Genomic DNA, 27,938 nt, shown 5'->3' with positions numbered 1-27,938 from the left:
GGTCTGGAATTCTTCAATTCGAAGGAATGGTTTTGGGAAGCAATATTTTCTATATATGCATTTGCCAGGTTTTAATTACACTAATGCATGCGTCTTGTGACAAAAAGCATCATCTGCTATGAGTGAAAGCATTCAAAATGGAATTGCTAACTAGGGGAATGAGCAAAACTTTGGACCCGTTGTACAACCAATATTTCACCTTTGCCCATCAAAATTGTTTTCCTAATTCAACCTTTCTCATAAGCCGGATCGTATTGTGCAGGATAGAATCCAATATTCCAGCAACCTGAAAGCCAATAAGGTCAAATTTTTCATACGCATTTGGCAGTACAAAACCGAAGATATCATCTAAAGAGATCGAGTGCAAACCGTAAAAATGCCTCCAATGATAGCACAAACATTTGTAATGAAGTGCGAGAAGGATTTTGGAACTTCAGTTACCAAGACCTGAAATTCAAAATAAAGATGAGCTCACAGATTTTGAATTTGGTAAATGTGTATCCAAGTGTCAGAAACCAGCCTGCATAGGAGAGGGCTCAAAATGGAATTTGGCAGCAGGAATATGCAGACTGTGCACCAAACTATTGTGGGCTGTATACTCATACTCCTCTAGCAATTTAACCTCCCGAGAAGATTTTCTTGATGCTATCTCAGTCTTTACCAATTGAAGGTAATGCTCAATCTGCAAATCCAAAGAGGGTACATTTAGATCTCTCTTCACAGCCTCTATTTCATAATCGGCATGGTACAAATAGGTAACTCCTGTTCATTGCTATCTGACAGGTGATTATCATTAGAAACATCAAAACAGTGTAAATATAGGAAGTCAATATTTCACTTCCTGTCCAATTCCTCGAAAATAAGTTATGGCTTGGTGTTCGTGCTGCTAATGCTAAACTAAGCGTCAACTACTGATATCATGATGGAGCATCAAACAGTAACAAGGTATCTGATCAATCAAACAAATTTAAGTACATAGAAATGGTTCCGAGACTTACAGTAACATTTGCATTAACATCATCAGCATGATTAGTGATGTATGATCGACCTGTTAATCGATCATGGCTTCCACCAACATAGGGTGATAGCCTCTTCGCTTCAGACAGCATCCGTGGGGTGAGCTTCTTACCAAATGAAAATTGTGAAATGACATGCGAGACATTTATTTGAGATGGATCAAAGGAGTGCGCTCCTGAGCGGGCTGAGATGACAAGGCTACCTGGAACCTGCATAATCAGAAAACAGGAAAAAAAAAAATTATACACTTTTTGCAAACAAACAAGTAAATTCCATGGTTTATTCAAGTTGATCACTGACATATTCAAGCCAACAACAAACACTCTAGATTTGTAATGAAACAGATGGTGATACCCAGATAAACATATAGCCAACAAGCTTCACCCAAGTAATCTAAGCTGGATTTAGTAATCACGTTTCATCATACATTACTAACATCTGGTCCTTCAGATCCTATTTCGGTATTTGTCCTCTTTCAATATAAGGTAAGCATAGTCCAATTCCCTCTTCAGACAGGAGATGTTCGAAGGCAATGTGCTCTAGGTTTGGAAATGCCAAAGAACTGACAAATTATTTGAGCTTCAAAGAACATCCTATTATTGCTTCGTAAAGCTGAGAAGACCGAAATCAAGATTCTGGGTTGGGGAAGCCATACACTGGTATGGAACAATAGGATGGTGTGCGTAGGTAGTGAAAGTACTGAAATTCAAAAATTCTAAATACCAATTGGTTAGGCCAACATGCATGCACGCATATATTAACTTGCCAATTGGTGGTGTAAAGATTGTTTTGCGTAATGCTGAAGCACCATCTCTGCAATGGCGTTGTTGATGCATTATCTCTAGAAACAGGTCTATGGATGCTCCTTCATTTAATAAATAGATATGTAAAAAAGGAGGGAGGACATATATAATACAAGTACTAATTGATAATAGGGTTTGAGGAGCTTATGAGATGGAAGAAGCACAACACTAGAAAACCAATGCTACCACTCGTGTCAATCTAATGCAAAAAATATCATGAAGAGGCAGACAGCTAACATCATACTAGTTTTTGATCTCATTAAATAGAACACGGCAACAAGTCACCATTTTGTTCCATCCACCAGACCTTACCTCTTTCTATCCTAGGTGTGGCCTCTTTAATTCTAATAACATAATTAATAAGAATTGTTCATATTAGGTACTCCAGCAATCTCATTCTTTATGCATTTAACATAATCTGAATGCCTCTAATTCTCCCTCATTTTTGTTGGTCTGCTCATGTCTTTCGCAACCTCTTTTGAGCTTGAGAAAGCAAATATATAACAATCTGCCAGTTTAGTACACCTAAGAAAAATGTATATGGAACAAGGGAATAATTAATTTAACAAGGAAGAATTTATATATTTGCTAAATCATCACATTAGTCTTCCAGATAACAAATTAAATGCCATGCTTACCATACTGAACATTTTTATCACAAAAATCAACAGTTGCATGACACTTGATGTCAATGCATCGCATCTTTGTGAGTGGAACTGTTAGTTTCATCACAGAGAACAGCATCGTACCTAGATGAGAAAAGGTTTAATGGTTCTAGTCAAATATACCAGAATATCTAAATTAAGAAGACATTAAATCATCTACAGATCATTCTGGCACATATTATACAATTTTCATTTCTGAAATTATCTCCCGAACAGGCCATAGTATTGTTTTTCTAAGACATATATAGAAGATTCTGCAAACTCAAAATGGTGAATGAATTCAGTGCAGAAGCTTATTTTACCTTTTTGACAAGCACAAAACCTTCTATTCTACACCCACTAGTCAATGGTGCAGGCCGTTTTGCTGTATCGATGGTTTGACCAGATTTGTCATCCAATGCTAGTTTATGGAACTCTCTTGAAACAGGTGCAACCAGAGTTTCCATTGCCTAAAATTAAGAACTCCAAACAAGCAGTTAAACCAGTTAACAGGGCTAACAAATAAAGTGACAATGCATATGCCTAACTCTTATGATAGACGAGTACACTATAAGGCAATGATGTGCAATGACAGTGCCGATGATTAATTACTGCACATCAAATTTAAATCGAAACAATAAGCATACCACAACTAAACTTTCTGTGTCCCGTTCTCCATGATAAGATTCATGTTCATGGTGGCCATGATTTTCCCTGTGGCAGATGATATAGTAATCACAGTTATTTAACTAAACAGCAAATAAGATATAACAACATGACCATTAACATTCTAAAAGACTACTTGCTAGCCCAGGAAAATGGAAGACAGCAGAAGTTAATTGACAACATCAACAAAAGCTAATTCAGCCTCGTAGAAAATGTAGTACTTGAAATTTTATAAGCATGAACGACAACAATTAAAAGCAACTAAGAGAATTTTAAACATATCAAAAGTACATAAAACAAATTTGCAGGCAAATTTTACTTATGCACGAAGCTCAGAGGACTAGGTTGCCCATAACGTCAAGTATTTACTCAATGCTCACTTGTTTCTTCCTTCATTAATAGGATTTTTAAATATCTATGTTGCATAAGGCTCACATAGAGGAATTTTAGCACAATTTCTTTTCAAACAATAGGAGTTCTAGAAGCAGAGGTGAGGCATATTAAAAAAGAAAAATATCTCAGGCTAAATATTCCTCCATTTAAGGGATCAAAATAGATGGTCGTGCTAAAGGAGGGTCGAAAAGAAACATATAGAATTTGAGCATGCTTAAGATAATTCAATGTATGACTAAAACTAAATAATATTCTCTCCCTGATACCCGTTACATCGAACCCTTATTTTTGGGAGACCTATTATGCAAATTACCTTTCAAGAAACAGTGATATAAATTACTAAGCAATATGAAGAGGGCTCAAAAGAGTAGCAATGTAGCTCAAAATTTTAAATAACAGAGCAGCAATAGGATAAAACTGGCATCTTGATTATTACTGGACTAATAATATAAGACACTAAAGACTTCTCAGAAGAGTTGCTTGGAGAGGCATGATGAGTCTCACATAGATATGAACTGCAATTTCTATTTAAAGGAGAAGACATAAGTAATAAAACTACACGTTATTAGATCAAAACTCATCAAAAGAAATGGCAAGTTTTGCTTAGTTTCCAGCTTACTTAATATCATTCCCCCTGCGGAAAATGCGAATAGATGGGTAGCCCTGGATATGATGCCTGCACAAATTTCAAATAACCAAATCAGCTCAATCTTCAACAAGAAGAACGATACAACGACAGAACTTATAAAGCAACTTGGAAAGAAACTTCTACAATAACATGCTATTGCATAATCATTTTAATGTTTGTGGATTGCAAAATCCAACTTTTATTCATAGAAGATATGGAGCATTGTCATAAATAAAAAACAATCTCTTGATTCAGGAGATTAAATAAATTTCTAAAGTTCTACAATGGGATGAAAAGTACCAGACTTTTGAAAAGAAACTTTCTATGTAATTCTTATCTAACAATTTCATAGTTTCTTTTTGAACTATCATCTTACATTCGTTCTTGTTGTTTTTGTTTATTCTTTTATTCTCTGCTCTTCTCTCGTCTTCTTTCTTCTAAAAAATTTCCTTTCCTTTTCCTTTAGGCATTCCAAATTAAATTCTTTTTTTAGAAAATAAAAGGCTAATTAACCTACAATAAATAGATTAAATTTATATTGAATATTTGCATAGGTATTCAATCAAATCATAATAACTTATTCAAAATGGGGTGGGTGGGTTTTCTTTCTTTGCTTTTTTTTTCTGTTGGGGAGGTGCAGATGAGGGGCATAAGAAAAACATATCTCTAAGACGACTTGATTTTAAAATAGGGCATTTCTAGACAGTCAACAGTATGCAGCATATTGCACAATAAAATCAGACTATCTGAAAATTGACATTTCCCTGTAGACTGAACGGCATGCTAATTCTTACTTCAACAAATGATTAAATTTGTAAGCATATTATTTCTTCTAGCACACTTTAGGACTATTGTCAGTCTTTTATTGACATAAAGCGCTAGGTTTCCTGTCTAACATTGATAAAAGGTGTTACTAAATACAACGGTCAGTATGATTTTATGTCATACGGTGAATACCCCTTCACAAGGTTAGTGACATGGGTCTGTACATGTATCGGCCCCTATCATTGACAGCCGGGTTGTGTTAGCCTATATTTCTGCATATCACCATAATGCATGACAAGTCAGCATGGTGTAGTACCCTATTAGACAACAAAAATTGATAAAATTTATCAATTCACTAAACACAACGCATATCAAACATAAAATATTTTTAAAAATTATTAATTATGAAATAATAAGAATGACAAAACTGGTAAATCATGCAAAAATTAGTTACCTGTCATTGTTAAGAATTTGGCTACCCTATAACATGATAGTTTGTGGATTATATTGCAATCATCAGCAGTAGCATGTTTCAAATTGTATACTATCTACTAGAAAAGCTATAAGAAGTAATCCAATAATCTAAATGCCAAAGTATAATTTTTATAGCATTTTATGGTGTATATTTTGCTATGTCATAAATAATTACGTGCTGTGCATGTGAATTATCAGTATTGTATCATCATGCTATAATTTGGAAAAGTAAAAAATGTAACATCTGGAAGTGCTTAGGTGGTGCATCTAGCAACATATCAGCTCTATATTTAAATGGAAAAGAGTTTCTAAGCCTTTGGTTATGAACAAAACCATGGAATGCCGTACCGGCCGGTACGTACCGGTCCGGTCCTAGACCGGTACCGGAACGGATAAAAAACCGGTATTTTCCGGTTTTTTATCCGAACCGGCCGGTACAGGTGCGTACCGGCCGGTTCGGGCCCGTACCGGCCGGTACCGGCCTCGTACCAGTGCGGTTCGCACCGGTACGATTTTTTTTTTTTTAAGAACCACAGCACCGCGCGCTGTGGTTTTTGAAACCACCGCGTACCGGGCGGTACGTTACCGGTACCGTACCGGTACCGTACCGGACCGGTACCGTACCGGTCCGGCCGGCCACCGGTACGCCGACCGGTACCGGTACGGCGGACCTTGAACAAAACCCTTCTTGCATGAGGTAATGCCAAGCAACAGAATAGGAAGCCTGCATCAAAATATTTGCATGTGATATCCTTTAAATGCATCCCAAACTGATTACATATTTCATCATTTCTCTTATACTACAGGGGGGCATGACAGCACAGGCAGACAAGCACAATGATCAGTGATGGTAAATGAAGCATCTATGTTGGAACTTGCACATGAGGGATTTCATTTCTGAACCTTGCCAGACACCTTAGCTAGACTCAAATATATAACACTGAAATTCGTCAGCAACACAAAAACCTAAAGATCTAAACAAGATTATCCCAAATAGGCCACTTTATCAAGTATAGAAGTGACATGGATGTGGCATATCAAGGGTTTCAATCAAAGCTTGATCACCATTCACTAGCTACATTGCCTTGTGATTCTTTTGGATCTTTACTTAAATTCTAGAAAGATTGCCACATCCAACTGTACAACATTTATTTTCTCTTCACATTTACAAACCTCTCTTTGTTGTGGTATGAGGCCAGTAATTTGCCTCAACAATATTATAACTTTTCATCAGTACTCTCCAATTTATGGTAATTGTAATAGCAACAGTAACATTTTTTTTCATATTAACCATAGTAACCTTGGGGGAGAAGACCTCTACTTAGGCATCAAGCAGATCTGGTTTCTCAAGCAGGGTCAATGTATCCAACAAAGCAAACTTGTTAAAAGGATTCCTGCTCATATAATATTTAATTATCTTCTGTGCTCAGTTTGCTAAATCTGAATTCCATTGCATTTTTTGCTAATAAAAAAAGTGCACTGACAAAACCTTTTAGCCAGACCTGGAGGCAGTTCTAGAACATGCAGAAAAACTAGTTAATAAGCATTATGAGTGGAACCAGTCACCTGCCTGCATGACTATAGGAGCAGCTTAATGATTGCCCTTTGGCAGAGGCAAGGATTGGGGTATTGCATGCTGGCAGGACGCCAGTCTCATAGTTGCATCAAATGTACCATATTATGCAGTGTTATGCCAGTGCTTGGCATGGAAAGGCACCACAGCATGCCAAGCACTGGCATGCATCAGCTTTTGTGCCAGTACTGGATGCCTGTAAAGCATTGGCAATCTGGCATGGTATGCATGGTCGCATATCAACCATGCAGACCAGCATTTTAATTCACAGGGCAAAGTACCATATCCAATCCTTTTTTTTGGTTATCTCATTCCTCCTAATTTTATCTCCTTTATCTCTCTTCTAAAGCATGTTCATGACATGGTGATCGCTAACAAGTAGCATGCAATGTGCAGTTCAAAATTTCTTGAGACATCTTCCATGTCTCAGGTTTTCAGCAGTCTATGCTCCATACTGCCTGCCACATCAATTTTCAGACTAGAACCATAGGATTACCCCTAATTTTCCTGCTCCTGCATCAAGAAATTCCGAATTAAAATCCAGACTAAAATACCAAGCTATTTGTCAGAAGGTGAAAGTTTCATATCAACTGAAGTAGAATGTCAGATTATTCATGCAGACATGAGAATAGCCACAAGATAAGGGTTCAGGAACAATCAGGATAGGAGAAAAGATTTGGAATATAAAGAATTTTCCAAGAACTTGGGAAGAAGTTCAATAATTAAAAATTAGGGAAAGAATAGCCACCAGCACATACACATGGGAGAAGTTTTATATTCAAACTTAAAAGGTAGTATTACCAATTTATTTCTTAAAAAAACAACGAAAATGAAAAAACAAGTGACCAAGAGGCAAGAACAATGACCAAGTGCCTGGGAGAATACAATGCCACTGCCAGAACAGAATTATCAAAACTTGTAATGGATGAAGTGTTTCTAAAATCAGTCATCAAAAATTTCACAATGAAACATGAAAATCATCAGCAATTAAATGGCTGCAGATCATACATTACAAGTAAAAATTTAAATAATCACTGAGACAAAAAATGACAATATGAATAAGCCAAACTTTTCCAATGTTTCAACAATAAGCACAATGTGGAAAAGATGAGGACTGCGCAAGCAAAGTTCCAAATGTAAGAATGAATGTGAAAAAATTAAATGGTACTCATCTCACATTGTGGACTTTAAATGTCAATGAGCACCTCTGTCTTCTCAGCTAGACTGATGATACTCAGTCAAGGACAGCGGCATGTATTCTCATTTTAACATATCACGCATCCTCCAAAATGTTGGACAGGATACAGCAAAACAACCATTTCAGCACGTTAAAACCCTATCAAATGATATGAAAATACAGAGTTGTATGCTTTAATGCATGGTCATGTGGAATTGTCCTGAACCGTCTGGTTCGGAGTGTACCAAGTCGTACCGGCAGCAGACCGGGATGATTCTAATAACCAAAACAAGAAATTGGGACGGAGGAGGGAAGGAGAAGGAAAGAGAAAAAGAAAAAGCAGGGAGGGAGGGAGAGGAGAGAGAGGTAGAGAGCGTGGCGGCCGGCCGACGGAGGGTCAGGGAGCTGCGTGAAGGGGTGGAGGAGAAGCTCCGCCTTTGGTTCCCCTATTTCGTTCTAAAAAGAAGTCCCGGAGGGGGCCCTTATTATTTTTGAAAATTTTAAGTGATAAATTTTTGAAAATAAAAAAGGGCTCCCCTCACCAGAGGCGAAGCCTCTCCTCCACCCCCCGCATGGCTCCCCGGCCCTCCACCGGCCTTCGCCACCCTTCTCTCTCCGTCCCTCTCCTCCGCCTCCTCTACTGTGTCGATACGAGCCCAGCATAGAATGGCACAGGGGCATACTGACCCGTGCCACCGGCCAACCAGTCCAAGTCCCAGTTGTGACACAACAATTCTTGTTTTAATGTAAATTATATATATAGAGGCGATATGGAGATGCTGAAATATGTTCATCTTCTCAAATATGTGGAACTTCGTCTTCTCAAATATGTAGATCTCATAAGAAGAGACATCTAACAGGCACATACAATCTTGGTATCAGTATCCAAACATCGAACTGCATGAACACAGTTACATCAAGCATGTTGAAGTTTCCAAAAATATTTCTTGACCTTTTATCCGAACATATGCACCCTTACAATTTAGAAAGGGATCATCATGCTCCTCAATCATGTCTTCCTACGTAACCAAAGTTGTCATTTTGCTCTTCTCTAGAAGGTAAAAGTCTATAACTATCTTATTAACACTTTATACAAAAGTTTGATGCACTGCAACATGCTCAGGCAAGGTACAAGGATTATGTCCATTACAAGCAGCAGGGTTAATTTCATAGCTAATCCAAAAGAGCATGAAATACATTCAGAATCTCCAATTAAAACCTTTCTTTGGGGGCCGAATCACATTTTGATCTTCGACATCAATCTAACAAAAGTTAAACATAAAGCAGGCTTCAAGTTTCAAGTTTAATTTCACTTGTTAATTATGATGAGTACAATAAAGCATTCGAGGTGACCTCGTTCTTCTTTTATGGATTCATAATTTTCAAATTTAAACAGAAAGAATGCATTGCTGACAAGTTTTATGGATGTTGTACTTGGTAGATTTGGTGCAGGTAATAGCAGAAATAGCTTCTCCCAATCACCGAGTTTCTGAGCACTCAAACCCCTGCCATACATAAAATACCCTAACCGCCAGATCTTCTCATGCAAGACAATGGGAAAGAAGTTGACATCTCAATTTCTAATAAGATAAATAATATAAGATATACATAAGGAATGGAGGAGAATTTCATGTCATCTCAAACTTGTATAAGAAAGCAGTGCAAGATATCAACTTAGCATCCAATTTACATGGAATTAATGCCACAATGAGTAAATGCTGCGATGGAAAATACCTCCTGCATAGTCCACCTTCTTCAGTACAATCAACCTTTCCCAAGAGAATACGTCCATCCATTTCAGGATCATATCTGTAGATATTCATAAATAAAAGTTAAAAAAAAATCCTCCCCAAGTATAGGTGAACAACATTCAATTTAAACAAAAGAGTAATAAAAGAAGATATTGCATGTTACCTTTGTCTCATTATTTTAGCAGTCCTCTCCCATGATGGTTTCTGGAGCAAATTGTCAAATTTAAAAACCCAAAATTGAAGGCGAATACAACTCAAAAGACTTATTTCATAATGATGTTTTTGTTTAATAATTATCTTTAATAATGTTGCATATTCAGCTTTTGTTGCAGCTGCTGCTATTGTTTTTTTGACCTACCCTATTGATCCAGGAAGTTTCTCTGATGGTATGCCTTTAATGATTGTATTTTACATGGAGTGCAATATCCTTATGCATCTATTTCACATGTTGGGTGTAGCCGGCGTATGTAGCGGCTCCCTATTCAGTGCTATCCATGGTCCCTTGGCAATCTCTAGTTTGATCAGAAAAACCACTAAAAATGAGTCTACTAATGAACGTTACAGATTCAGTCAAGAGGAAGAAACTTATAATATCATAGGTGCCCATGGTTATTTTGGCAGATTGATATTACAATATGCTAGTTTCAACAATTCTTGTTCCATACATTTCTTCTTGGCTGCTTGGGCTGCAGTAGGTATCTGGTTAACTACTTTAAGTATCAGTACTATGACTTTCAACCTAAATGATTTCAATTCCAATCAATCTGAAGTTGACAATCAGGGTCATGTTATCAACACTTGGACTAATATCATCAATCGTGGTAGCTTTGGTATGAAGGTAATGCATGAATGTAATGTTCACAACTTCCCTCTAAACCTAGTTGTTGTCGAGTTCCATCTACAAATGGATAAGAATTTTGTCTTAGTGTACATTGAAGGCAAAGACGTTCACTCCTATTGATTTGTGCTCTAGGAAATAGAATGAACAAGCTGCATCAACGCCCATGCATCCAGAAAGATAAGAGATAGTTGAGCAACTTCAAAAATGCAAATTATGAATAGTGTCAGCTTCTGGATTTTTATGGGGATGAATAACTGCCACTATTTCATTAACCACTACTGAAGAGCTTTAACTCAACTGGACAGTGCTTGTTCCCTAATTAGAACCAAGGGGGATGGACATGAAACGAAGTACATTAAACAGACTAGGCCTCAACTTGTAACTGTAAATTTGCTTCAGCCTTTCTACAACCAAAATCTTCCCATCTCCACACAAGATAATGGGACAGATGAAAGTGTTCCATGATTATAATAGAAATATTGAGCAAGAATCTTCTACCTATGGCAAGACGCCAGCTTTGAAAGCATGTTCCCTGTTCGAGCTCCCCTCCCAATTCAGGTAACTAAGCCGTAAGAGAGATGAAGTAAATGCAGTGCCTTGTCTAACAGTGTGACACCTAATTTTTGTAGCATATGTAGGCCATAAAGTGCTCCTAATCAATAGCAGGCAGGCAGCATAACTAGGAACCAGATGCACATGATAAGCATGCAGGCCTCTTTCCATGCAATTGCACGGACAGCCTAGCTACAGGATCAGAATAGATATTTTATTTTGAAGAGATGCTCTTGGTGTTCTATCTCCTCAAATGACTTGCAAATCTGGCGGGTTGCAAGAATTTTGAAGCTGATAACATAACTCTAATACCAAATGTCATACACCACACTGAGCAACATGTTGCTACCATTACCATTGTTGCTTGATGAAGGACTGGAGCATCGGTACAGTGGCTCATACATGACATTGAGAAGATGCTAGCATCAATTTATCTACCTTCCACTAATTTATGATAAATAGTGGGATTTCACTACTGACAAACTTGTAATTGGAAAAAAAAATATAGAGACAATAAAGAACTGTTCATATAGAGACAAACCAAGTTGTAGTATTATTCAAAAAAATGGCAGTTTATGAACCATGTGAATAAGGATCAGAGAGATTAGTTACGTATTGTTGTTTCCATATAAGAGACCCTCAGCCTCTATGCATGAATCATCACGAGATATACTTTAGATCATGGGGTGGGAAGAGGAAATGACAAAAAATACAGGAAGAGCAGCAAAGGAAAACCGTTAAAAGGTGGCAGGTGGGGAAGTTCCACTGCCCATAAGGCACTGAAGGGAACGAAAACGAGAGACAGAACATGCATGATTGGTGTTAAGCATATTTTTGTTTTCAAGTTAGTGATTTGAGTGGTAGAAAAAGTTACAGTGAATATAGTCTATTATTGACAAAAGTAGAACACAAACGGGCCAATTTTGACATTCCAGGTTGGGCCATCAGGCCAGTGAAAGAAAATCTGGGATAAAGTTGGACCAGACATGGAGGTTTAAATGACTGTCCTTCTACCCTCCAACCGGTAGACCATACAAGTGATTCAAAAACCAGTGAAGCATGACTTAGAGTGACCAAGATATATTAAACCATACATTATATTAATTTTAGGAAAATGATGATCTTTTGCAAATTTTAGTGAAGAATAAGGCATAGAACACTTACAAAATAATATATAACCAGTACTGCATAAGGACCCAGTCATACATGCATCTAAATCTCTTCAAAAACTTGCACCATCACTCATGATCTCACAAGTTTGGCAGAATCAATTGTTTTGAACAATTAAACCCCAGAAATGGGCAGCTTGCCATTATGGAAATAATATTGATGCTCAAGTCAGCTGAATCAGAAGTGAACATGGTTTCAGCAGATAGGCTTGGGAATTCTATATATCCTATAGGTCAGGCTTAGCCACATCTACCATCTTATGCACAATTTGGGTTGCACATCTTATGATGGTCCTAGACAAGCTCTATTCAGCCAAACGCTAAAGAATTGTTGGGTCACTGAAGAATTTGATCCATGTTAAAAGATGAAGCTACCCTCACAGCGCTGTCATTTACTCTCCCCATGGTACCATAGGATAAAGGTATATCCTGACATTTAAACTTAGTATATGTACCAAGGTCCGGCGTAGCGGTACCGGTCGGCGTACCGGTGGCAGCCCGGACCGGTACGAAACCTGTCCCGTACGGGTCCGAACCGGTCCCGTACCGGTCCGAACCGGTCCGTACCGGTCCCGTACCGGTTCTTCAACAATAAACTATCGGTACCGGATTCCACGTTGATCCGGTACCGGTTCCAGGCAGGACCGGTACGTACCGGCCCATACCGGCCGGTATAGACCGGCACGGCAGACCATGATACGTATAGCAACAATAAAAATGCAAACATTACCAAGCGTTTGCTCCAATAGCACCAAGGTGCATAAAAATTGACCACCAAAATGGGATACCTGAAAAACAAACGCTTAATGTCAAATATAAGAAGATTGCTCATGAAATGCAGTAAGTAATTATAAAATGTCTATGCTCCTACAATATTTATTAGATGAAATGTTGAACTGCACAAGAATTTTCATGCCATAGGCCCATAAAGTATCAAAATAGAACCCAGACAAACAAGTATTTGGCTAGTGCATTACTTCAATTTTACAACTTCAACAGTATATTGCTCAGAGAGCATAAGTCTCAAGATGCATGAAATGCATCAAGCTAATAGCAAGGGCATCATCCTTGTGTATGTGTGTGTGTCTCATAGATAGATTGTGTGTGAGTGGGCCCGTGCAAGGGCATCATCCTTGTGTGTGTGTCTGTGTGTCTTAGAGAGAGAGATAGATAGAAAGATAGATAGATGCAAAAAAAAAAATAAGCTTGACTAGTATCTACGCAAGTCGTGTATTCATAAATGTATGTACAAGGAAAAAGAAGTTTAACTAGAACCATGCTATTGCAATTCAAGCTCAAATCCTAGTAGTGCCAAAACAACATTTTGCTAATTAACTGAACATCTCACAAATCATAATTGGGAATATCTAAAATGCCTCAAAACAAAAGGGCAAATTTGTTTAAGGTTCCTTGCCTATGAATTTAGTGGACACAACATAGACAAGGCAACAACATTCATGTGTCCAAACATATATTGCGCCATACAAATTAACAACCCACATTGCATAGACATCTTGAAAAAAACATAAAAACCAAAATTTAGTAGGCTTGGATGCTTATAAGCCATAAATCAAATCAAATGATTGCATCTTATCTCCAAATAACCACCGGATGCATGAGTTAGAAACATCCAAAATATTTAGTTTTCACATTAAGGCATAAGAAATATGTGATAATGTTTAATGATATCAATTTTCAAATTGAATGGCTCATCAATGATTTAATCAAATTTTAGTGATTTCTCTGTGTCTATAGATATAAATAGAAAGTGTTGGCATATGCTCATCCTTGTTTTGAGGGTATGCTTATGTTTATTTTGAAGCAAGGTGTCAAACATCCAAGGCATGGAGGCATACCATCAAGAGGTCAGTAGGATAAGTGTCATACTGCCTACCATACCAGCACACTGTACGAGCCGACACAGTACAAGCCTATTTTGGCCTCCAAAATTTTCATTTGTTTTTTTTTATTTTATTGCCTAAATGCCCAGTTTGTGCACAAATATGGTAAGTGTAGTTATTTAAATTCCCTAATGATCCTACTCAGAGCTGAAGCTTTTCTATCGCTATTTAACTTTCTTTTCTTAGGTAATTATAATTTTAGATAACTCATTATATAGAATACATTGAACAACTATCTTTGTGCATTAAAAAGTGAAGAATAATTAATTCACATTAAATCAGTGAACTAATGTATAACACTGAAGATTGTGAAGACAGAAGATTATAGAACTAGCATTAGTTTGACAAATGAACAAAGAATACATTGAACATATTATTGGACAAACAGTGACCATGTTTTGTTACCATCTTCTAGACTCTAATGGACAATTTTCCAGCAATCCTAGCTCCAAACGAACAAATCTTCATAACAAGAACCTCCCCACTGCCTCTCAGTGCAATTCCCACCTTCAAATTGTGGAAAACAGGGTGGAAAATCTTTAAAGGAAATCTTGCTTGATATTAAATGGCACTAAGCACTCCAAGCTTTATATGACACAATCCAGGCTGTTTGGACCTGTTTTGCCAAAACCAAAGCATACCAAGCCCCTGTGTATCAGCATCCAGCTAGCAAGGGGCTGGCATGGCCAGAATTTTAAACCATGATTTGAAGGTAATATATCGCATGACTTTCGAACTGATATTCAAATCAATGAGACTTGGTTGTGGTTGCATGCTGATTTAATGCATTTCACAATCATTATGTCTAGGAGAACACTAGCTCATGACTAGAAACACTTGGTAATCATCAATGCTTTTCTTTCTTAAGTGAACATCATGCTTGTGAGAGAAATTCACCCAACCTTCTAGGACACTACGTGTCCATCTTAAAAGCCTCCAGGCAATGTTTATGCTATAAAAAATATTAAGGGGCACTATATGAGTTGGTGAGAGTTGAGCTACAATCCTATCCGAGCTCCTTCATACCAACCTATGCTTCTCCGTATAAGGCATACCATACCAACCTCTTTTCACATGTATGGTACAACAGCTCAATACAGTGCTCTATTGATACATGGCACAGCTGCTGTCTTGTCTCCAGCGATGTACCAAATGACAATATAGGAGTGTACTGTACAGATCTGCTTACAGGAAGAAGTCCAGTAACGAGACTGAAAACCTTGATCGTATCCGTACCAGCTGAGCTCAAGCCTTAGTTACAACTAGAGCACACAGCACATCTCCACATACACTTTTGAAAAACAATAACCAGCTTCTTCAGTCAGCAACTCTGACCTTTATACAGAAATTCAGTTAATACAATTCTGACTAAATGCATAAAGGGAGATTTTTTCCTAGTCTAACCAAAATTGGTTGACAGGGTTATTGCAAAGACACCATATTAGCTTGCATCATATAGATGGCCAATTGGCCAATCACTTCAATTATCTGTAACATTAGACAATTAGCTGCATCTAAGACAAAGATTCAGATGCTATCTAGCAAATGCAAAATCCTACTGATGGATTTGACATGGAAATCAAAAAATATTTGAATGTCACATGGCCACACCAAAAAGAATTATGATGCCACTAATAAACTATGGTATCACAGGAACCGTGCATTAATATGGAGAGCTAAAGTCGCCTACTTACTGACGTGCAAATTTTTCAAAATTGTCAGCAGTTAAAGAAACTGAACCATCAGCATCTTCGTCTTCAATTTCATCTCCATGTCTATTAATTTTTGGGACAGTTCCAGGGTGGAATTCAGATCCTGTTGGTATTAAATTGGGATCTATCGAAAATTTGCGGACAGTTTTTGTAATATTCAACCTGCTCTGCAAATCATTGAATATGAACTCAAGTTAAACTAGAAGAAGGGATATCCCACATAAAAACGATTAGCATCCACATTTGGTAACAAAAATAAATAACTGTTTGGGAAAAACCATTTTACAGATGAAACTCATGAAAGAATAGAAGTGCAGAATTTTCTATTTACGTTCTTAGGGTAGGCAGATATTTACTTATTTTACTTGGAAGAAATATCAGCATAGATTTTAGAAGCAGGACTAATGAATGCTAAATTGATGGTGGATCTCAAGACATAAAGAATTTCCCACTATTTTTGCAGTATTTCCAATATAATCACAAAAAAATAGATTCTTCACAGTCACAAACACTTTCAGCTAATTGTGATAGCAATGTCTTGCCTTCCAAGAAATCTCTTGTGTCCTTCCAACAAAGTGCAGTTTTAGTAAAGCAGCATATAAATCAAGCCAAACATATAATTGATATAGATCATTTATACATCAGCACCATAATCGACTTATCATATCAGAACAAAACAACAAAAAATTGCAAGAGACAGACATGCACGCACCCCATGTGCATGATTGATCAAGTCTCGTACTATTGCTCTATTTCATAGCCATCATCCAATATATGCTAGCAGCAGCAAGTTCCTTAGCTTACCTTGAGAAAAGTTATTCAATGAATAAAACAAGTATGCACCCACATATAGGCATGCAACAATGCACCAAATGGATGCAAGACTCAATAAATTTGTTTACGACTGCTATGTTAATCTGGTTGTATTCAGTAAGGTTGCTCCATTGTGACTCGGTTTGAAACATGGAAACAACTTATTCGCAAGCGGAGGTAAAGTTGTACACATCTGACCCTTCCGAGATCCTGTGATGGCAGGAGCCTCATGCCCTACCCGCCTTTTTTTTATGTTAATATAGTTGTATTCAGTTCTGACTGGCATAATAGAAGGTTCCCATAAGTGCTGATGTTTCAATATTAAATGCCATCAGCAATTCAACAATATGTAGTTACATGCAAGGATAATCCGGATTATTGGATTAACATGAGTTTGAGTACACATTACATGACTGAGGCAATCAACAGCATTGGTGTTTGACATGCTGGAGCTGCCACTGCATCGGTTGGTCCGACATTATATGATCAAAAAGCTCAACATGGAATATCCTACTCCAGCAATACTCAGCAGGTGCATAGGCAGAGCATAAATGCACATTTCTGTCCCGATAAATTTGAAGCTTTAAAGACAATAAAATATGTTCAGAACTCATGAAATGGTGAATCATTTCATGTTATCACAATCCATTCCCTTGACCTATTAAAGCAGATTACAATAGCTTTCACTGGTTATGGATGCCTTGAAAAGTTAAACTGAGATGCAAACTGACTTCTTTGGGACATTTTGTAACCTTTTTGACAGTAATATACCAACCTAAGGGCCATTTTGTAAGGCAGCAAAAGACAATGGAGACACTGCTCTTCTCTGCTGACCAACAAATCCAACTCAGATCTACCATATACATGCCACTTGAATGACCAATACACCATCTGATTTTATCACATAGAATGGAAGAAATGTCATTTAATCAGACCAAATATGCACCGCAATGTGCAATGTAATCATACCTAAATACACAGTTACGTGTGCATATACTTGCACATGCTTGGCTTGCAAATGTATATTGACATATGTACGAGCATACAATTCTTATATATACATATACAAATACATATATATATATATATATATATATATATATATATATATATATATATATATATATATATATCCATGTACAATTAATTTTTTATATTTATTTACATACATATATGCATGCATGTATGTAAACACATACACACGCAAGCATGTATGCTCACACACAAAAAAAGAGAATCTTAACATAAGATATAATTGTGCCTAAATAGAACACATTTCTAGTAAGGTATAATGCTATGATATAAGCAAGGAAAAAGGAAGCAGCAGCAATATATGACAAAGAATAGCCACTTACTGTTCCCAATACATCACTCACGTCAACTGATGCAAATTCGCATGAGAGTGCAGGAAAACTACAAAATAGATTTTACTGAGTAAGATATGTGCACAAAATGCTGACAACTTTAAAGACCTGGATGACTATCTTTACACAACACAAAACAAAAGATGGTTTTACCTTATGTTAAAATCAATGCGTAAGAACTCTGTATCTGTACTTTTATCAACAATTATGGATGTAGATGTGCTCACTGTCAGGTAAGAATTCAACTCCTGAAAAACAAGAACCCAGTCAACCATTCTGGAAATTATTAACTCCATAACTACCAACTAAAATTAAAATTTTCTGTTGGAAATAATTGACCCTTACAACATTTTTGTGAAGATGCTGGAGTGGATTAACACATGAAAAGTGTGATGAAGAAGAAATGAAGGGACTTTTGCACGTAACCACCTAACAGAGTGCAATTCAAACCAGACCTCAGAAAGTCCGGCAATTTGCACAACAAAACCTACCATTTATATCACATCAAAAATATGAATCATTTAATAGATAATCTTCCAGCAATATCTCCATTTAAATTTTTAAATTACTGTTTCTCCCTTCCTTTTATGTTTTCCTTCTCAGACTTTGCATCTACTCAACCATCAAGAGCCCCTATTTAATGATGAGGAAGAGGCATCAGAGCCATTTTCACCTTAGCGGTCCAACTCGATAAACAAAAACTAACAAAATGTTTTTCTTTTTTTAATAAATAGTCCAATTGATAGGAGGTTCAGGTCAGTATTTAATTATCAAAAAGCGCAATATTTAATTGCAATATTGAAATTTTATATGTAACAGTACTCAAAAAAATGGAAGCACTAAAAAGTGAAAAATGTTTCCACAAATCACCTAATTATTTTATTCATGAATTCCTTAGTATTCACAAATTAATATACTATATTGTTCATACTATTATCTAATAAGACAAAGTAAGAAGGGAAGAAAAGAACCCACCATTCCAAATAAAAACATCATGGAAAATGCTGCAATGATAGATAATCCAGCACCTGAAAGGGATGCCTCCGTCAAGTCTCTAGGTATTTTCCTGTGCTCAATAAAGGGTGTTAGGTGCTATACATTCAATAGAAGCACTAGCAGTTGCTCTTTAAGGGGAGAAACTTACTTGAACAGACAAAACAATTGACAAGGAAAACACAAAATTTACAATTAAAAAAATTCACATTATAATAATCTCAGCATCAAACATCAATTATTTCTTTGCAGTATACTAATAAACATAATAAACATCAATTAAAATTCACATTATAAACATAATGTCTTCATTCCGAAGAATGTATGTAAAATTATTACAAACATCAAAGAAAAGAAATTTAAGTATTGGTCCATATGGTACCGTGCTATATGATTTGTACAGTAGCACACTACTGCTAGCATATATTCCATTGACCTAACTTTTTCTTTCTTTTTTTTTTCCATAATTTTAATTCGTTTTCTTGTGTTTTTATTCATTTTTTATCAAGACCGCTGAAAGTGGAGTTGAGACCACCAAATTTGAAGCTCATTTAGTCCAGGCAAGACCAAACTGAAAACCGAGTTTCAAACTTCCAGTCAACTTCAAGTCAAGTTATTCATATCGACTGCCAGAGAATGGTATTAGATCACCATTCAAATGGAAGTCCAATAAATTTAAATTGAAGATGACTTTAAATTGGTGTCACATAGACACTTGGCACAAGTGCCACATGTCTAAGTATACCAAATGAACAACACTTTTAACTTCCAAAAAACTTGACATGGAGACAGTTCCCTACAACATAATTTATCAAACTATGACATATAAATATGTCAAGAGACATTTACTGCTAGCATAAATAGGAAGGTTATTAGCACTTTTGATTATAAATTCATTACATGGTGACGATAAAGGAAAAGAAGATGGAGGCGTGGCATTTCACTATAGGTGTCTGGACACTTTAGACTGATATTGTTTATTTTTTTAAAGTAGTAACGTGGTCAAAAATTCAAGTGCCAATAATTGCCATAAAGTTTTTTGAAAAGATACTCCAAAGTCAGTAAGATCCTCCATTTTTTGAACTGCTGGAATAGTCATGTCGTCTCATAGCATGTCCAATTATCCAGAATTGTCAGCACTTAAACTTTAAAAATTAAGAGTCCAAGTAGTGCAGCCTTTAAATTTAATATGGAATGTATTGGTATATGTTAAAATATTTCTATTATGTAACATGCATCTTCTGATTTTTTAGCTATAAAAAACCAAATAATTTCAAGCTTTAAATAGTAAACTTCCAATACAAACTTTTTTGTGTAGGTTGCCCCCTTGACAATAAGTTAATTTCTTCTACTTTTACATTTATTGTAAGTAACAGACTCATGTTGGATATAAAGGAAGAAAGATGTTAGAGCTGATTAGCAAAGTAGGCCAATATATAGTACACATGGTAAAGACATATAATAACACTATGTTTTGTATGATGTCACTCAATCTGTTCTTTTATACTTTGCATGAGTCAATACATGAGTCATGTGTATAGATCTTGTATATACATGCACAATTAGTACAGAGTCATGCATAAAGGATGCATATTCTATATGCAGATATATATTAGCCTCGTGCCCTAGTCAGAAGTGCATTCATTCCAACATGTGCTTTCCCAGGTTATGGCATTTGAGCTCCAAACAAAAGGATCAAAAGCATTAAAGCTTTAAAAAAAATATAATAAAGAATCTTGTTGTACATGAGAAATCTCTGACACTGAATTAAATTACCACCACGAGGCTGCCGTAGCTAAATTCTTGTTGTCACCACTTGTCGCAGGCTTTGCTCAATAAACTACAATTAGTAAAGCGTGGTTTGTTGCCTTTATCCATGATCACTATAAAGGCTGAATCACATAAAGAAAACTTGTGTAGCCCTCTTGCAGCTTTCAAATAAACTTATTCGCCAATAAAGTCCTCACTAGATTATAGTTCCAATACAAAGGTAAGCTACCAGATTTTCCATTGAAGCTTGAACCCAATTCAACCTGTTGCTTGCCTCCTTTACACCCCCTTTGCCTTCCAAATTTCCAATTTGAGGTGTATTTAGACATCAGAGTCAAAATTGTGCCAAATCAATCAGCATTTTACATATGAACACTAATTGGGCATAGCCTAACTTGTCTTCCCAAAAAATATGCAACATTATTGTTCAGCAACAGTTGTTTCTCTAACAATCTCATAACCTTGGTATTGTTGCCAAACATTGCCATGAATACATGTTTGTTCATAGGGAATGTTTTCCTCTTTTTCCTATATGGAAAGAGCAAGTAAGGCCCAACAAGTTACTTTATGAAATCAATTGTTGTCTCCACACTATCAGCATAGCATGGCCCACAACTTCATGTTACTTATAGCCCCACCTTATATCGCTTTTCTCAGCCTGCCTACACACCTTGCTTGCCAGGCCTCAAGAACCGACAGCTTGGCTATGCCTTCCAATTTGCTCGAACTCTTATGACCCACTTGCCAAGCTAGCTTTCCCTCATGCTGCATAATCATGCCTACCTCCAGCTCTTACCCACATTCCAACCTCTCTCTCTCTCTCTCTCTCTCTCTCTCTCTCTCTCTCGCACACGCACACACATGCATGCAAGGTCATTAAAGTATGATAAGGCAAGGTCCAAGGCCATTCCTCATCCAACATTTTTTCACCTGGCCCATCAAAGTTCGATATTGGACTTAAGCTGATGAAAGCCTAGCTATACCTAGTGGGAATTTGGTTTTCCTATTTTCATCTCATGCAAAATTATTCATGGAACTAATAGTGTGGGATTAAAACATTCCCAAGGAAAAAAGGTAGAATCAGAAAAGATAAACCTACTACAAAAAGCCCATATAAAACTGGAATAAGAACTTGCTCTGCAGAGCTGTTAATTACCTTTCACAACACAAAATGCTCATGCAGGAAAAAAATAAATAAATAAATAAACAAAGAGTACGCCTTATTCCATCTCCTTCGTCCAACATGATGAATCCTACTTCACCACACATTACTCTAAACCCTTTTCCCCACTTCCACAAACCCTACTAAGTTTGCTTCAAAAGCTGGGCTTGGAGCTATATCCCCTGGTCTCGGTCTAGCGACTCTAACCGATGGCAGGAATTCTATCCTTTGTGATCCAGCCTATGCCTACTAAAAACCACCCTCCATCGGCAAAGTTTGAAATCTTATGTCAGAGGTTGATTCCTCAGAGCATCGGACATGTTCCAAAGCTAGAAGTTGATGGTTATCCTGTTTTGGCAGTGAGAAGTCAATTCTGAAAAGCTTTAGCCAGGGCTAACTCTCTTTCTAAAGCAGAAGAGGAATAAATAGGAGCATTACTGCTGCTATGAGTTAGGCAAGGCGTTGGTGTCCGCTATAGGCTAGGTCTGTATCTGCTGATGGCACCAGAAGTAAGAGGGGCAGTCGAATAGCTTGATGAATATACTATGAATCCTACTTCACCACACGTTACTCTAAACCCTTTCCTCACTTCCACAAACCCTACTAAGCGGTGTTGTCCATGGCAAACAGACAAATCAATAAAGCCCGCAGCATTAGCACCGTACAACCCTCCAAATCTCCATCACATTCTTCGTCTAAATCAAAACACTCGTTTCACTCTCCATGCTATTCAAATCCAGAGACTCCAAACCCAAAAAGAACAGTTGCCAATCACCAAGAAAACAAGATTCATGGAGAACGATCAAGAAAACAGCATTGAAGACAAATTCTAACGGAAGAAAAAGTAAAAATAAAAAATAAAAATCACAAGATCAAGAAAATCCGACAAGAACGCCACTTTCCACCGATTCGTCGGGAACCAAGGAGGCGGGGAATCTAGACTGAGATTCGGAGAGGGATCAGAGATCTGACCTGTAGAAATCAACCGATTTGAGTTTGCTGGAGGAGATCATGGTTTCCGGAGAGAGGATGAGAGAGACGATCCGCGGCTCCGCCCTTAGCCGATGACAGTTATTTGAATCCAAGAAGTAGGAGAGCGAGAGTGAGATGTTTTTTTTTTTTTTTTTTTTTGGTAAAAGCGGTTACTCATTTCATTTCATATTGCTCTAAATTGAGTACAACCTACTAAATCACGGAAAAATAAAAGATGCAACAAAGGATGAACATCAGAAGCTGACATCCAAGTAAAATCCCCAGAGTGCCGAGCGACAAAAGAGGCGACCCAGTCTGCAGCCCTGTTCGCCTCCCTAAACACATGTCCTATCTGAACATCGCCCAACAGTAGCACCATCCTACGGATCTCCCGGATGAGGGGGTGACCATCCCCAAATCGATCCGCCCCTCGGATCCAGTCGATAACCACAGATGAATCTCCCTCAAGGCATACCCGCTCTGCACCAAGTACCTGCCGCACATAGGATATACCCTCCCAGGCTGCCTGCAACTCTGCCCCAACCGCTGTGAGTCCTGGCGTGCGCCTCCCTCCGGCTGCTATCAACCTGCCAAGGTGGTCCCTGATCACAAATCCAACCCCTCCAGCTGCGCCATCCACTGACCGGCTACCGTCGAAATTTACTTTGAGATAGTCAAGGGGTGGGGGTACCCAAGAAACACAGGCAAACCGGGGCGCTGAAACAGCGTAGAGAGTACCCCAGGTGTCCCTGACTATCCCAGAAGAAAATCGGACGGTAACCGCTATGATCTCCCTCGCATATAGCACAGCTCTCTCCACCACCCTCCTCGGGGACGACCGGCTTCCCTCAAATAGGCCGGCATTCCTGTCCAACCAAATGTGGTAGGCCAGGTATGCCATCAGAATCCCCACCTCTGTAGAAAGGGGACTCTGCATAGAAGCTCTCAGCAGCTGAATCAAATCCTGCACAGAGACTATCGAGTCTGGTAGTAGGACTGGTGACCTCCTCCATATCTCTCTGGCTCTGGGACACTGCAGAAGAACATGCTCAATCGTCTCCTCAACCTCTGCACACTCCTCACAATACTGAGAGACCCCCATGCCACGCCGAACTAACAGACTCCTCGTAGGAAGGCAGCCCCAGGCCACCTTCCAGATGAATAAAGCCACACGCGGGTGAATCCGCAGCCTCCATATCCAACCACCCTCGATCCGACGAACGGGCTCCCTACCGATCAGTGCACGGAGGTCACTGGCACGTACCCTCGTCCGTCCCATCGGGACCCATACTAGCCTATCGGCCCCCCCACCATCAGGAATCGGGATCCCTACCGAGTGAGATGTTTTCGGCTCTCTCCCTTTCTTTTTTTTTCTTGCTTAAAGCGGGTGCTTCATGCAGTAATAAAGTCAAAATGCAATAACTCGCGGAATGTCAGTGGCAGCTCCTCCTCCTCTAACCAAAAGATATACCCTAAGTGGTAGGCCATGAGATAGCCACCTAGTCGGCTGCCCCATTGGCTTCTCTAAATACATGCTTGGCCTGAATGGCTTCCTATCTCTCATCATCATCTCTATGTCGCGGATCAAGGGATGGTCTATGCTCTTACCCCTCGACCCCCTCTGTATCCACCCGATAATTGTGGCCGAGTCGCCCTCCAGAATGATCAAACTGGCCTGCAGCACCACCCACGCATGTCGAAAACCCGCCCAGGCAGCACGCAGCTCTGCCCCCGGAACCGACGTATCAAACAGCTGGCAGCCACCTGCTGCAACCACCCTAGAGTGCGGGCCTCGTATGACAAAGCTTGCACCTCCTCGCGTACCGCCATCCAGCACCAACCCGTCGAAGTTGACCTTGAAGAAGCTTGGGGGTGGGGGCTCCCAAGTGAAAAGCACCGTCTGAGGAGCTGCCGGAGTAGAGAGGGAACCCATGGTGTCCCGAGCTGTCAAAGGTTTATCTGAAGAAGAGGTGGGCCTGATCTCTGTGGTCTGTGCTCGAGCAAACTCCGCAACAAACCTCGGTGACACCCTGCGCTCGCCGAGAGTACGAGCATTCCTTGCCAGCCAGATCTGATGTGCGGTGCAAGTCGCTTGATACCCTCCTGGCAGGTCCGCAAACTGGCCAGCCACTGCCATATCACCTGAAGGAACTGTAGCTTCGTACTCCGAGCCCCATGCGGGATCCCTGTCCACTGCCATGTCGTCCTCGCCCATGTATACTGGAAAAGCACATGGTCCACTGACTCCTCAGCTCCACATGTCCTACACTCTGCGGGGATCCCCCAGCCACGCCTGCTCAGCACTGCTCTCATCGGAAGGTGGTCCCAGAATACCTTTCATAAGAAGAGGGCTGCTCTCAGGTGGAGTCCGGACCTCCAGATCCAAGTACAATCCGGCCCCGGCTCATGCTCCGACTGGATAACACGGTAGAGATCTCCCAGTCTAACACTGGCCTGGCTTGAGATATCCCAAACCCTGACATCTGGCCCTCCACATCCTGGTAATGGAAGGGACCGGATCCTCACAGCTAGGTACCCCGAACAGCTGTCGAAGTCTGGCCTCATCCCACTCTGCCCCTCCTGGTCCTAGGAGGTTGCACACCCGTAGCCCTCCACTGTCTCTGTATCAACCATGGTCGGCCAACACCTCAGGGGAAGGGTGTCCACCCACGGATCGCTAGTCACATCAATACTCCGGCCATCGCCTATCAACCACCTGGTATTTGCCGACGCAATCGGCAAGTACCTCCCGATCTCGTGCCACATGAAGGAGACTCGATGACATCTCTGTGCCACCTCTGAAACCCCTCGACCATATCTGGCTACCATCATCTGACTCTAGAGGCCATGTGGCTCTAGCATAAACCGAACCGCGTGTCGAGCAATGAAAGTCTCACGTCTCTCCAGAAGGGACTGCACCCTTAGACCACCCTCACTAGTAGGAAGGCAAACCTGCTCCCAAGCCACCAGATGCACTCCATGGTCTCCATTGTGTGACCCCCACAAGAAGCTCCAAAGAAGACGCTCGATCCTTAATCGAATCATCTTCAGTACCACAATGTTGGCCATGAGATACATCGGTATGGATCCCAACACTGATCTGATCAATATCAATCTTTCCATCATAGATAGGGAGGACGCCCTCCATCCATCCAACCTACTCTGAACCCGCTGCACCAGGCCCGAACACTCTGCCACCCGTAGCCTCCGGCCAGTGATGGGGACTCCCAGGTAGGTCAGCGTCCCCTCCTACTCCGGTATCTGCAATATCCCCCAGATCTCCTATCTGACTCTGGTCTCCATGCTGGGGCTGAAAGAAATGGCTGACTTCATGAAGTTCACTCTCTAGCCAGATGCCGCGCAGTAGTCCGCCACCACCTTGCGAAGAACTCGTGCCTCAAAAATCTGTGCCCCGGTCAGGAGAAGATAATCATCAACAAAAAGTAAGTGGGAAATAGGTCGGGCTCCCAGTGCTAGAAAATAGGCCTCCAGCTCCCGACTGGCGCACACTCTCTGCAAAGCACGGGACAAAATGTCAGCACAGATAATAAACAAGTATGGGGATAAGGGACATCCCTGCCGCAACCCCATGGTGGACTCGAAGAACGATGACAGTGTGCCGTTGACTAAGATAGAAAACTTTGGCCCCCGGACACACCCCATGACTCATCCAATCTACCGCCCGTGGAAACCGTATGCCTCCAGTGCCCACTGGAGAAAACTCCACCTGATTCTGTCGTAAGCCCTCTCCATATCCAGCTTGACTGCCATCAAGCTTTGCTGTTCGGTGCTCGTTGAAGATCCCACATCACTTCTTGGGCCAACATGACATTGTGGAAAATATTTCTACCGGCTGCAAAAGCCTCCTGCTCTTGGCTGATGATACCAGGCAAAAGGAGCTTCATCCTGCCCACCATTATTCTCACCACAACCTTGTATAAGGTTTTGCACAAACTAATGGGCCTAAAGTGACAAGGCTCAGCCGCATCCTAACGCCTAGGTATAAGCGTGATGAAGATGGCCTTCTAATCCTCAGGCATTGCTGCCTGGTTAAAGAAGCATTGAATAGTCTCCACCGCCGCTCGTCGAATAATACCTCCACCAAGGCCCAGACTGCCTCCTGCACCTCCTGTGCCAACACTGGTTGGATTAGGGATGCACTCTCAACGTCACCAACACCCACGTCCACCCTCAGAAGGTGGTCTCCATCACTAGCCTCCTCATCCTTCGTACATTTGGCGCGGAAAAGATCAAGTAAGACCTATTGGATGGCAAGCTCACCCTCTACCCGATGGCCAGACCCATCTCGCAGAGAGTGGATCATGCTCCATTGTCTTCGAATAACCATCGTCCGATGAAAGAAGCTAGTATTACGATCACCCTCACTTACCCATTGCACACGAGATTTCTGTCTCCAGAAAATCTCATATTGTCGTAGCAGCGAATGGTGAGTCGCTAGTAGCCCCCGAAGATTGGCCATATCGTCCTCCGGAAGCACGCCTCCTAGGTCTTCCTTCCTTTGCAACTCAGCGATCGAGGTCTCTGCCCCCTCCAATCGCCAAAAAATATTGCCCACAATCTCGCGGCTCCAACGGCGAAGACGTCTCTTGGTCAACTCTAGTTTGCGCGAGACCTGTTGCATTGCATCCCCATGCACCGGAAAACGCCATGCGTTGCGAACAATATCCCAAGACTATGGGTACGACAACCAGACCTTCTCAAAGCGGAAGGGGCTTTGATGAGTAGGTCCCAATGAGGTAGAAAGTAGTAGAGGACAGTGGTCTAAGGCAATCCTAGG

At 39.8% G+C, this 27,938-nt stretch overlaps 1 protein-coding gene across 4 annotated transcripts; it reads right to left on the bottom strand.

The window, feature by feature from the left end:
- Positions 1–30: 30 nt before the first annotated feature.
- Positions 31–23,341, bottom strand: LOC103723110 (protein disulfide isomerase-like 5-4). Of its 4 annotated transcripts, XM_088723906.2 has the most exons (16): positions 23,141–23,276; positions 19,219–19,309; positions 18,397–18,491; positions 18,235–18,292; positions 17,655–17,770; positions 16,049–16,228; positions 13,184–13,241; positions 10,055–10,095; positions 9,875–9,949; positions 4,143–4,199; positions 3,112–3,178; positions 2,788–2,934; positions 999–1,226; positions 521–682; positions 370–447; positions 31–286 (listed from the first exon to the last, which is right to left on the bottom strand). In XM_088723906.2, the coding sequence occupies exons 1-16, from the start codon at positions 23,179–23,181 to the stop codon at positions 209–211; spliced, it is 1,572 nt and encodes a 523-aa protein (XP_088580032.2). In that variant the 5' UTR covers positions 23,182–23,276; the 3' UTR covers positions 31–208. The 4 variants fall into 4 exon arrangements, with proteins under 4 accessions (XP_088580032.2, XP_038981867.3, XP_089786877.1 ...); XM_039125939.3 differs by lacking the exon at positions 17,655–17,770 and having other exon boundaries at positions 16,049–16,233; positions 23,141–23,341; XM_089930751.1 differs by lacking the exon at positions 17,655–17,770 and having other exon boundaries at positions 23,141–23,222.
- Between the last annotated feature and the right edge of the window lie 4,597 nt (positions 23,342–27,938).

This window comes from Phoenix dactylifera, chromosome 1 (assembly GCF_051530095.1).
Source record: "Phoenix dactylifera cultivar Ajwa chromosome 1, Ajwa_hap1_PhDact_Kaust_v1.1, whole genome shotgun sequence".
NCBI lineage: Eukaryota > Viridiplantae > Streptophyta > Magnoliopsida > Arecales > Arecaceae > Phoenix > Phoenix dactylifera.
This window is presented reverse-complemented; position numbering and strand designations above follow the sequence as displayed.